Source organism: Vespa velutina, chromosome 16, assembly GCF_912470025.1.
Source record: "Vespa velutina chromosome 16, iVesVel2.1, whole genome shotgun sequence".
Classification (NCBI taxonomy): Eukaryota; Metazoa; Arthropoda; class Insecta; order Hymenoptera; family Vespidae; genus Vespa; species Vespa velutina.
In genome coordinates this window covers 1,926,430-1,940,000 of record NC_062203.1, presented here as the reverse complement: position 1 = coordinate 1,940,000, position 13,571 = coordinate 1,926,430, and the positions used below count along the sequence as shown (strand labels likewise).

The 13,571-nt window shown below is 39.0% G+C and overlaps 2 protein-coding genes across 2 annotated transcripts in view; both read left to right on the top strand.

Moving 5' to 3' along the window:
• Window positions 1-5,610: 5,610 nt before the first annotated feature.
• LOC124954867 (extensin-1-like) lies at window positions 5,611-7,058 on the top strand. The gene is made up of 2 exons (XM_047508459.1): window positions 5,611-5,643; window positions 5,886-7,058. The coding sequence occupies exons 1-2, from the start codon at window positions 5,629-5,631 to the stop codon at window positions 7,056-7,058; spliced, it is 1,188 nt and encodes a 395-aa protein (XP_047364415.1). The 5' UTR covers window positions 5,611-5,628.
• A 5,864-nt stretch (window positions 7,059-12,922) lies between these two features.
• Window positions 12,923-13,571, top strand: part of LOC124954840 — a 220,068-nt gene continuing 219,419 nt past the window's right edge. The window contains exon 1 of the mRNA XM_047508382.1: window positions 12,923-13,568. The gene's annotated coding sequence lies outside the window, so the exon portion shown is untranslated. The remainder of the gene's footprint in view (window positions 13,569-13,571) is intronic.

Below are 13,571 nucleotides of genomic sequence, written 5' to 3'. Positions count from 1 at the left end.
ACACTGGCGACAATTTTAGAAACGAGCGCGGACATGGATCGTGCTCATAACAGAAGGAGAGTAGCGAGGAATGTCTGAGGGACAACGGAGTATGTAACACTCCAATTAAGCTGAGGCATCAGTCTACGATGTCTAGAGCGTTGAGTCTGACAATGAAACCCTTCGTGATGGCAGACTCCGTAACGAGTTGTAACGTTATAATACCAAATACTACATGCGGGTTCCTTGCCTATCGTTCCCATGAGTTTCTCACGGTTTCTCTCTGTTTCTATCTCTTTCTCTCCCTTTCCCTCCCTCTCCCTCTCTCTCTCTCTCTCTCTCTCTCTCTCTCTCTCTCTCCTATCTTTGATTTGAACCCTTGTGAAAGCAAAGACGCGCTTTATCGATTCGCGAAGACGATTAACCTTCCGCGACGCAGTTGCTCTTAAAAGCGATGGGAAAGGCAAAGCTCTTTGGGCTATACTCGCTTCACGCTCGACTTACTATGTTACTAATTAAATTAAGGAGTCTGTAATTACTAGAAGCTTTAATGTCACAATACTATCGTATGCGTGGTAACGTTAAACTAGTAGCATCCATGGAATTAATTCTGTCCGACATCTACCATTTTCCTATTGTATTCTAATAAATTCGTAAACAAAAAGATCGACCGTCGTTACTTCTGTAATCTGGTAAGCATAATTGGAATATTTTCTCTCTCATTATTTCTCTATCATTTTCAATGAAACGTTTTCGATCGAACGTTCAGACGTCAATGACTAATGAAAAATTTTCATATATTTTGTGAAAGAGAATCAAAGTACTCTTACGGTCATTCACAAGTTTCGAGTTCGAAAGTTCTACTCCCTCTCCTTCCTCTCTCTCTCTCTCTCTCTGTTTGCTCTTCGTCTAATATGATTATCGGTCTATGTGAGTTTGTATGCCACATTTACGTCCCACTACCGCGCGATCCTCCCTTTGTCGATTCTCCCGGTTGAAACTCGTTTTAGTTAGAGTTGCGGGAATCGTCGACAATTTGGAGGAACTCTCGTTCTCTCCTCCTCTCCCTCTCTCTCTCTCTCTCTCTCTCTCTCTCTCTCTCTCTCTCCCTTCACCACTATCACCAACACCGCCACCACCAATTTCCCTAGCCTCTTCCTATCTCCCTTTCCTTTTGTCGCATGCGTACGATCCTTCATGAAGCCCAACAAAAAAAGGGGAACAAGAACGCGGATGAAGTACTTCCATTGAATTACTATTCCGCTGCTCCGCTTTATGAACTCGCCTTGTATAACGTCATTGCAACTCGCACATCGTGTTCTTTCTTTCTCTCGTGAACTTTGTTTTCGTTTTTATAAGACGAAACGGGATAAAATAATTTTGCAAGATTTATTATCAAATAATCATTACTTTCTCGATCGTATTTATTATCGTCATCTTTGTTTTCCTTCATTTTTTTTTCTTTTCTTTTTTTTTTCTTTCTCTTTTCATCATTCATATATTAACTCAAACTTAAAGTCGTTCTATTTAGAAATAACGTATGACTATTTATAAACGTAATAATAAACGTTCGGTATAAAACCACCTAGGTCATCCTCGAACAGGTTAACGCCTATGTCATCGAGTACTCGCGTTATTTCTCAAGAGGATCGCATGTGCGTTTTACTTTGCTATATTTCATGTTGCAATCGCCGTTGATTTACCGGTACCTGTTACGGGATGCATTTCGTAAACATTTTGATTTATGCGGCCGACGTGATATTGATTTTTCAAGCGTAAAACCTTTGCCAAATTACATCGTTACAATTTTCGTGAATATTTCATCGCTAGTTACACGCTCCCGAGGTTCACTTGAAATTCTAAACGGCTATGAGATTTTGGAATTTGGTCGGACACGTTCGTTTATTTTAAATACCAGGGACCAGATTACGTTTCATGGCACAAAACAGGTTTAGTGAAAGCAGAAAGAACCGGAGATGCAAGGGAGAAGTAAAGGGAGAAACAAAGATAGAAAGTCGCGATCGGAAATAAAAAAACTATTTATTACCGATATTATATGTCCTCAGGTGGAAGGTTGATCTTTTAAAAAAAAAAAAATCAACTTGACCAAACTTTCATTAGATTTCCAAAATTTGTTTTCTCTATCATTCAAATAACATCCTCGTAATGATATGAATTTAATCCCGAGAATAAAGAGAGAGAGAGAGAGAGAGAGAGAGAGAGAGTTGATTTATTAATTTACCAACTCACTTAACACCACGCCGAAAGGAATACATTTATAGATCGTAAAACAAACCGAGTCAAGTCTTTCGATGTGGAAAAGCAAAGAATTACACAACCACCTCCCTTCCCACGGCAATCATTTTACTATGCGCATGCATATGACAGGTAAAACAAACATTTCGTAAATCATAGAGTGTAAAAATACGAAAGGTCGGTTGAAAGTATCGATCGATCATTAAAACTCTGGACACACGGATGATACAGGGATGGAGTTTAATCGAATTCGCACGTTTTTTTCTTTTCTTTTCTTTTCTTTTCTTTTTTTTTTTCTTCTTTTACTATTTCTTTTTTCATTCGCTTTTCTTCCTTATTCTATTTTTGAAATATTTCTTACCCAAGGAGATGCCAAGTCGATGATAGGAAATTTTCGTCGTCGAAGAAAGGCACCGCTATTATCTAGATCAAAGTTGCTCGTTCAGACTCTACGAAGGAAGATCCTTCTTCGCGATTGCCTGCGAATACGGATTACCTCTAATCTCTGACATTAGCTCGGCGGGCCTGGCATCGTCCGTGCTTTACACATTTTCACCGGGATATGTCTCAATTTAACCTTCCGTTTCTCCCTTTTCCAAAGGAGCTTTTCTACGAACGTGTCTAAAGGAGCGGTAACGAATGTTCAGCATAAATCTTCCCGTAGAGAGTTCTCATGATGAAAATTCTTACCTATAAAAACGGTCGTCGGATGCTAATTAAGAGACGATCGTATAACTTTTCTTCTTCTGCAGTTTCACCTCCCACCTTTTCTGTTACTTTCACCTTTTTCACTTCTTTACTTCTCATCGTCGTCTTTAAAAATACTAATTTACGAATCCAAGGATATCGACATCGTAATTGAAAAAGTCAAAAACTATTTTCAAACGACAAATCGATATAGTTCTATTCATTTCGAAAGTAATTCCAACGTATTCGTTATTTTCAATATCTTTATAATACGTCAATGACGATAGATAATCATCGTTTTTCATTTGAAATTATTTAAAGTATGATAAAATCGTTGTTTGTTTTCGTCGATGAAAGTTGTTCCTCTTGATTAATCGAATCTCATTAGTCGAAATGTTTATTCGTAAATATCTACAACGAGACGAGAATGAAGATTTTGATGTATCGCGTGAATGGTGTTGTTGACTCGTTGAGAAACACATAGATATGAATTAATTCGAAAAAAGGATTATACATAGAACGAAAAAGTATATGTATTTTTATTTTTCTCTTTAGTTTCTCAGCTGACACATTTCTGACACATCGTAAAAGTTTTACATCCAGTTTCCTTTAATCTTCAAATGATCTTTTTGGTAAAGCTCCGGCGCTCTCCTACTTAATTCTCTTCGCAGATGAAGAAAAAGAAGAAGAAGAAGAAGAAGGATATTTTATGGTAAATAAAGAACGCGTTCTTATAAAGTGTACTCGAAGAATTTGTTCCCCGCGTGGCAAAGTAAAGCAGTCCGAAACGATATTCTGAATTCATGCATAAAACAGGAAGGACTTATTTATTATACATTCACAATGAACTTGTTGTGTCACGATGGAAGAGGATATATCCGATGCAACGTTCGCCAAGCGCGCGACGTTATAAAGTAACACCGAGAACGATTAAAGGTCGAACGTAATAACGGAGACCGTTACGTTCTAACGCACAGAGCGCGCGGCAGATACATTTTGTGACTTTCATATCGAAGCCGGCGGCTCCGATAACACAGAGAAAGAAAATTGGCTCGTATCGATTTTCGGACGTGTACCTCATATCTGGCTTGCAGTTGTATTTATTACATACGTGCCATTGCGCTAGAACATCAGCTATAGGCGAATCGTTCGATAAATCTCGCGCTTTTCTATCCAACCATGCGATACGATGCCTTTCCGATTATCCGAATATCAGTTATCCGTATGGAAATCTTCGAGCGTTATCGATTTCTCAAAAACGATATCTATATCTGGTATCTATTATATTAATAGAATTTTAAAGAAAATGTCCATCGTTCGTTCGTACCGATCGATCGATCGTTAGTTCGTTCGTTCGTTCGTTCGATACTATCCCTTCGTTTTACATTAAAATCGATCGAGCATGAAAGTCTATCTCTTTTATTTTTCAACGATATTCAATCTCAAGGAACTATCTCTATATGTCGAAAATAATCTTCAACCGATCTCGTTTCCTTCACAACTATTCTATGTTCATTCATCGTGGATTCTCCTGACTGACAAAATAGAATCGCGAAGTACGTAAACTCATATTCGTTCCAGTAGAATACACCGATTCGAATGTATAACACGAAGCAGGTAACAAGTTAGAGAAGCGACGGGGGATCGCGATCGTAAAATATTTCTATTTTATACGCTCCTGTAAATTGGGAAAACGTTCGAACGATCGAGGCAATCCTGGCACGTGGAAATGACGTTTACGAAATATCGAGAAGGGCGATAGATCGATTGCCCTTGTTATGTACAGCGTTACCTCGCAGATCCAAAGAATGTCGCGAGAAATCTGATCGTACCTAGAAATCTTCTCCTTTTTTTTTCTTTTTTTTTTTCAGCCAGAACTGTTATATCTGTCCAATAAATTTAACTTAACATTTATCCTTCTATGTATCTTACGATACGATCTTCAAAATTCATACGTACTTTTGTCGTAAAAAAAAAGAAATACAATATAGTTACCTTAAATAATTAATCGATATTATTTATTAATTTTTAGAAATAATTCAACGATGAAAGTTTGATCCTAAAAGAGACGCGAAACGGAATGAAAAATGTAAAATGTAAAGAATTTATTTGCGATCGCATAAAAAAGAAATGTATATGTATGTATATATATATATGTATATATTTCTATAATGTTAATCTATAATAATAAATAATAATGAAAAAAAATTTCGATTGACTTTCTTTTTCATACAGATTTCGAAAAAAAGAACGATAACGTTAACTGTGAATGTATTTTATAAAACAGTTTTTTTTAAAATTAGATGTCGAGCTATAAGGAATTATAAGAAATATAAATATTAATGATAGGTCGTTTGACATGGTTATCCCAAGCATACTAAAAAAAAAAAAAAAAAAAAAAGAAAAAAAAAAAGAAAATATGGAGATCTGTTAACGATATATAAATTCGTGAAAGCAAATAAGAAATCGTTATTTCTCAAATAAAATAACATTCGACCGTGTGAGAGAATCACTTTACGACTATCTAATTAAATCTTTAAAGAAGTTTGGTGGTCAAGGTAATACATAATAATTTGGTTCAGTTCAGAGGGTATGTAATATCTAGAATCCAGTGAAAGTAGCAATCGTGCGGCAATACTATATAAAAACCGGTAAATCGTTGACACCGAGTAACATTCGAGCGGTACTCCTCGTAGCACGTGCAACATGAGAGCGTTCCTAGTGAGTAACGAAATTCTATAGGACTCAGTATATATCTCGTAATTTGAATCCTTCGATCGAAAAATCGAAACCTCGTAATTGTTGTATTGATCCTATTTGAAATCCTATTCAAAGGGAAATATCAATGTGGAAACATTGGAAAATAAGCATCGATATTTGTACGATAAAAATAACGTTTTAGGATAATACAGAGAGCGATCGATGTCACAGTATCACTGAACGAACGAACTTTCCACTTGCAGCTTTCATTGTTCCTCGTATCCGTTGTGCTGGTAGATGCGAGCCTTCCTGTGAAAAAGCTCGCCAAGCGTGGCTTCTATCACCCGCAGCAACACGGCTCTGTATACGCTGGCGGTTTTACGTCCGTCGTTCACGGACACATTGGACACGAGCATGGAAGCGATCACGGCTTCGATTACGGACACGGACACGGACATGGGCACGGACACGAGCACGGGTACGGACATAGACACGGAGGCGGAATAGTTTTGGGTGAATACTCGCACGGCTTAGGCTTGAGCCACGGTAACGGCTACGGGCATGGCTATGACCATGGACAACGGCATAGTATGTCACAGAACGTAGTGAACCACGTCGTCAAAGTGCCCGTACCGGTGCCAAAACCAGTACCGGTTTATCGTAACGTTCCAGTACCAATTCCGCACTACGTCCCAGTCGAAGTGAAACGTCCGGTGAAAGTTCCTGTTCCGCATCTAGTTCCAATCGTCGTCGAGAAGCCTTATCCTGTCCCGGCTGATCGTCCAGTTCCAGTCTACGTTTCTCATCCCATTAAAATTTCTGATCCTATACCTGTACCTGCATCGTTCCCTAAACCTCCTAAAGTCAACTCACATCACGAACATTCTCATATTCATTCTGCTTCTCCATTGCCTCATAAACCCATTGGTAATATTCCTAGTAATTCTTACATACCGATCCATCAGTCGACCCACGGTAGCGGATCTTCTTTGGAACATTCCAATCTTGACCATTCGTTCCAACACAGTGATACTAGTACTTCATACGGTCCACCAAGTACATCTTACGGTGCTCCGAGCTCGTCCTACGGTATTCCGAGCTCATCCTACGGTGCTCCGAGCTCGTCCTACGGTGCTCCGAGCTCGTCCTACGGTGCTCCGAGCTCGTCCTATGATGTTCCAAGTACATCTTACGGTGCTCCGAGCTCATCTTACACTTCTCCGAGTGCATCCTATGGTGTTCCGAGTTCATCTTACAATCCTCCAAGTGCATCCTACGATGCTCCAAGCTCATCCTATAATCTTCCGAGTACATCCTACGGTGTTCAGAATACAGAATTTCACGTTGATAGTCACTCTTCAAGTTCATTCGATTCTTCCTCATCTCAAGATAGCGAAGGATATTCTTATCCAATTCCCTCAAAGAAGTTCTTATAAAAGTAGAAAAAAGTAGAGTCAAAGTCAGACCGTCAATTAATACGATCTATCTCTTTTCAATCGATTTAGATGTAAACGAGATTCGATACGTGAATCGTCAAAGTGTCGACGTAAATCGATGCAGATCCTTTTTAAGAACGAATATATCGAAGTTATAGAAACATCGTAAGATATCTACTTACAGGTGTGCCGCTTACCGATAGAAATCGATAGAACTTCTTGGCACGTGTTTCACCTTGAAGGAAAGAGAGAGAGAGAGAGAGAGAGAGAGAGAGAGAAAGAGAGAGAAAGACAGAGATAGCTGCGATAACGCAAAGGCGTGAAAGTAAGCGTATGGTGCTACATAAACCAATGAAATACAGAGAATTTTGTATAAAAAAAAATAGAAACTCGATATAGGATATATATATATATAAGAAGAAAAAAGTGAGGGAGAGGGAAGAAGAAGGAGAGAACTTTAAATTGCAAAATAACTTTCAACGTCTCTGCCAAGAAATGCTTTTCTTTTTTCGACTGTGGCCGTGCTATCGTCCACGTGAAACTACCGTTATTATCGCCGTCACGGATTACTTTGAAATAACTCAACTCGCTTGGGAGTGATATTTCCATTTTGGGAGTATTACTTACGGCTTGAGATTTCCATCGTTTTGTATCCGATTATGAGTTTTGTTGTTTAGAAAAGATGATAAATTCAAAGAATCGATATGAATGTACGTACATACATACATACATACAAACATATGTTATATTTTTCGAACTACCTCGACGACATTCTTTCTTACTTTTATTTAATCGTACGATCGTTTATAATCGAACAAATAAATTGTAACATTTGAGAAAGAGAGAGAGAGAGAGAGAGAGAGAGAGAGAGAGAGAGAGAGAAAGAAAGAAAAGAAATAAAATAAAAAAGGAAGAAAAAAGAAACAGAACAAAGAACTCGAGTACTTATACTATATATAAAGTGTAGTATATATCTAGAAAACCTTAATCATTCACCTGTCTTGTGTCAGATAAGAAAGTGGTGCATAGCGAACATTCTCAAGCGTATAAAGGACTACGAAGTAAGGAACGTGACCACGACGCGGAGTAGTACTTTTTCGATTGCCCAGTGTCGCCCTCGTAATGGCATCCGTACGCTCGTAGAGAACGTACGTGCCTCGACCTTACCAAGACTCTACTATACCCCATACCCCACAACCCCATACCCCATACTCTCTATCCCCTTATACTCTTGCCTTACCCCATCCCACCCAACCCACCTTCGTATCCATTCGGAATTACATGCTCGACCTTAGACGCGTGTCGAACGTGAAGGGAACAGCGTGCACGCGCTGGTCTCTAAAACTCGTCTACCGACCACGTAGATTTTCTTAGAGGTAACAGTCACGCACACCTACGTTTTACGACTCTCTCTCTCTCTCTCTCTCTCTCTCTCTCTCTCTCTCTCTCTCACTACCTCGACCTTTTTGGATTAAACAAAGTTCTCTTCCGCGTATGCCACCGGAACGATCCTTTATGCACAGTTTTCTCCATCTTTCGTCCATGTAACATATTTCTTTTGTCTACATTGTGGATTACACAGGATCGTTAAAAGCATCCTACTCGTATCCAATGTCGCACCATAGAGTATTTCATCCGAACATTATTGTCAAAAGAGGGATGCCACCAGCTGACTCAAAGAGAAAGGAATTTTGCTAACGGTGTCTTGTATCCTTGTGTGTGTGTATGTATGTATGTGTGTGTGTGTGTGTGTGTGTGTGTGTACGGTCTAGATGAGGGCAAGAGAAAAGATAAAAGGAAAAAGAAGAAGAAGAAATAAGACGTTACTTTTTCATTGAATTTTAGTTTTGCTTTTGTAACCTTGTCTCGTACAGACTTTCAATCTAGCGTCTCTAATCGATCCCCAAAAGACCATACAAAACCGGAGAATTTTATTGTGGGTTAGAGAAAGAAAAAAAGAAAAAAAAATAATATGTATATATATATATATTTCACTTTAACAAACTTTCCTTGTCAAAATTCATTTGATCTTACATATCTGTCGATTCATCGAGATCATTGTAAAAAAAAAAAAAAAAAAAAAGAAAAGAAATTAACTAATTATAAAATGAACAAATCGAAAGTTTTCCCTTTCGGAAAGTATTACTTCTCAAATGGCTAAATAACTGATTATAAGTCAGTAATGATAAAGATGCCATCTTATATACGTATATTGCGTATATTAAAATAGTAAAGAGATGAAGAAAAAAAAAAAACAGAGGAAAATTTCTACATAACGATTACAAAGCACCGAGCTAATTATAAGCGTTCGTTCGTACGTACGAAGGATTTACGGACATTGAAAATTTATTTGCTAGAGGTCCACTCCTCCCTAAGGTTTAATTACACCGAATGCCGCGATGCTCACGCGGCTTCGGGATTCCGGAAACGCTAAGGAAAGTTAGGAATGAGGGGTAAAATTGGGGGGAAAGAGACCCCGAGACTTCGTTGCTCTATGGTGTTGTGTAAAAGTAAGCCAACGGGTAGTACTACCGGTTGCCACAACTACGATGTGGGTGAGGTGAGGTGAGGTGAACTCATGGGATGGGATGGGCTAGAGTGAGGTGGGGAAGGGAAAGCGATTTCGCGGAATATTTATCGTCGCTGTTTATTTCCAAAGGCTGACGCCTTTGCAACGAAACGTACGATCGTGCCGCTTGCGTTCTCCTATACGCGCGATATTATATTATGTATAACGCTAAAGAAGAAAACACGAGGGTGAAGGAGAAAAAGAGAAAGAAAAACAGAGAGAGAGAGAGAGAGAGAGAGAGAGAGACGAGGTTCTCTGGACGTTTATTCGCCTTTTGGTGAAAAAGGAAAAGAAGAAAAAAAAAACGAAAAAAGAGAGAAAAAAAGAGAAAAATGAAAAAGAAAAAGAAATGGAAAAATAAAAGGGAAAAAAAGAAAATAGGTCAGTTGCCTGGCGTAACTTTCGATGAAATATACGTAGAACGATAAATCCAGAGTCCGGTGGCGTTCTCGCGCGTCCGAGTAAGTAATGTAGCGGAAGGAAGGTGAAAAATTGTGACGACAAGACCGGTCGAGACGAAGTTGGCTCGCAACACAACCGTAAAGCGTTAACGATGCGAAATAAAGGCGGTTCGCCTAACGACGATGAGATCTTCCTTCCTTTCCTTCTATCTTTCTTTTTCCTTTTAGATAAGATCGTTTCAAAAAAAAAAAAAATATATATATATATATATATATATATATATATATACACGTGTATGTAAGCATTTTATAAAAAGATAACACATTGACGTCTTTTGTCATGAGCCATGAGTGTTCGATGCAAATCGAAAATCAATCTTAGTTGAGTGTTTACTTTCGCAAAAGATTTCAAAAAGAAGAATTAGAAAAAGAAAAAGAAAAAGAAAAAGAAGTAGAAGTAGAAGTAGAAGTAAATGAAGAAGAAGAAGAAGAAGAAGAAGAAACTTTTTCGGCAGTCATTGGCGTAACTCCGGTCGCGGCATCCTAGGCGCCGCGACGTCGCTCCGTCGAAGGTCGCGTCACACTTTATTGCTTGTTTTGCGACGGTAAAACGTGCCCGTAAACGCGATGTCACCGTGATCGTAAACTTCAAAAACGACGTTTCTACAGAAATCGAAAGATCAAACGTCGCGTGTACGGACAATCGATTAAAATTTACACCGTTTCTTCGTCGGACAAAGATAAAAAACGGATATTATTATACGAAGAAAATAGTATAAGAATGAAATGAAAGAGAGTAATTACTTTTCCTCTTTTTTTTTTTTTTGCTTTTTTGCCATTTCTCTTTTACGTTCTTTCCTTTCTCTCTTTTCTTTTCACTTTTAAAATTTTACAAAAGGATATGTAATCGCTTCGAAAGAAATTCGCAATGAATATCGCAAGATAACATAGTTAAGCGTTACTTTAATCCTTGAAAAATACAATATATCACGTTCGAGAAAAAGAAAACCAAAAAAAAAAAAAAAAAAAAAAAAAAAAAAAAAAAAACGAAAAAAAAAGAACCGATCAGATCGTCGGTTAAAGCGAAGTGAAACAAAAGAGATAGAGAAAAAGAGTATAGAAGCTCGAATTGATCCGAGCTATATGGACTTTACCGCGAGATTACGCGGATTCCTCGAAAAAAGATATCAGAGGCATCGAATTACGCGCGTTCGCATCGTCACGCAGAGATCTCGATTGCGACTCTCATCGAGCGGGAATGATAACAGCGACAAAGGCCGTTTGAAATACAATGATCGATAACGTATACGTCACTCCGAGTAATTTGCCGTATTACAGAGAACGGACGGATCCGCGGTATCGACGATTTCCTCGTTTCCTCCTCATCCACGTCCTAACCTTTCTAGAGTGAATGAGTGAATGAGTCAATGAGAGAGATAGATAGAGATAGATAGATAAATAGATAGATAGATAGATAGATAGATAGATAGATAGACGGAGAGAGAGGGATGCCGTACTACCCTCTCGTACACCTCTCCGGCGTTATCCGGGGAAAGCAAATTACTCGATCAAAGCGAGGAAATAGCGAGAATAGCATCGAGAGGGTCCTTCGCGTCCGTGGCACGCGACGTCACGTCGCGTTATCGAGAGGCAGTTGTCACTCCCTGGTGTCACGATGAGATGGACGGAGGAGGGACGAACGAGTCCTGGCCACGTCGACGACGAATCGTTCGATTAATTTTGTCCGTCTCGATGAGTCGGACACTCGTTTCTGACTTCTATCGATTTGATTAATTTGAACGAAGCGATGGACATACGTTCCTCTTTCTCTTTCTCTCTCTCTCTCTCTCTCTCTCTCTCTCTCTCTCTCTCTCTCTCTCTCTCTCTCTCTCTCTCAGTGTTATATGTATGTAACACACACACACACACGCGCGTACGTATGTACGTTAGAGCATCGAACTTTTCCATCAGAGAACGAAGAGTTTACGTATATACTACCTTTTCTTCGCATAAACATCGCGCCTCGCCTCCGCGCATTACTTTGCATAAGTACCTCCTACGGGCATACGATTTTTATGGTTCCTCCTTCTACTCTTACGGGTCGTACTAAACATACGAATCGTTGTTCCCAGCTCGTACGTAAGTACATATATCTATACATTCAACATCAAGATCATGCGATTTCTTTTATACGAAAATGAAGTGGTGGAAGGAAAAAAAAAGAAAAGAAAACATTCCTACTTTATATATAGTTCGTAATTATCGGAGTATAATTATTCGAACGATACGAAATATATAAATAACATCATTGAAGTATACGAAATATATATAATATCGTCGATCGAAATCATGCAAATTTTTTATCGACTTATATAAGATACATTTACATTATATGCAAATAACGTCCTTTCATATTCGTTTACTATCTATCTATCTATATATTTATTTATCTAGGATTAAATTCTTTAAATAGGATATAAAGAGAAGGGAATGAAAGATTGTGCTCTCTCTCTCTCTCTCTCTCTTTCTTTTTTCTTTCCTTTTTTTTTGTTTTTCTTTTTTCTTGTAGATTTAAAAAAAAAATCATCGTATGAAATATTAAGGTATGATAGGTCGTTGGCGCTGACCAAAGAAGTTAAAGCGATGAAGAAATAGAAGAAGAAGAAGAAGAAGAAGAAGAAGAAGATGAAGAAGAAGAAGCAGAAGAAGAAGATGAAGAAGAAGAGAAAGAAGAAGAAGAAGGAGAAGGAGAAAAGAAGAAGGAACGATGATATCTTCCGTCGATCGCGCGATGTAGTCGTAGACTCGATGATAGTGGTGGGGATAGGAGCCGGCCGGTGTGTCCCGGTGGTGGGGATAGCAGAGTACGCGCAGTCGAGCGACGCTCCCTCTGGCGAGTGTCCGCGAGCAGTCGAGCCGTGTGCCGCGTCGCGGTAGCGTCGAAGAGCGTCGTAGAGCGTCGTTTGGTGCGCGTCACGCGTGTCCCTTCGTCGTCGTGCGCGAGGATGACGCCTTCCCCGATCTCGCGATTATGAGAGCGCCGGGGCGAGCCTAGTCTCGTCAACGTTTTTTCGTGCTTTTTTGTGGTGTTACTTCGACAAAAAAAAAAATATATATATATACATATATACATATATATATATATATATTTCGAAAAGAAATATTTCGAAATAGAGAAGAAGAAACGAGACCAATAGAAAACGGTAGACGGTGTGTCGTGTATATTCTTTTTTCTTCGTCGTCGTCGTCGTCGTCGTCGTCGTCGTCGTCGTCGTTATTGTCGTTGTCGTCGTCGTCGTCGTCGTCGTCATTGTCGTTGTCGTAGTCGTCGTGTCGTTGTCTCGTGATCGTCGGTGAACGTTCTACTACGCGACCGCGTGACCTCGTCGCTGTTCTCATCGGTTGTGCGGAGGGGAGAAAAGAGAGAAGGAAACAAAGAAGAAAGAGGAAGAAATAAAAGAAGAATAATAATAGAGAGGAAAATAAAAAGTTTACGTTACGAAGAAGAAAAAGAAGGAGAAGAAGAAGAAGAAGAAAAAGGTG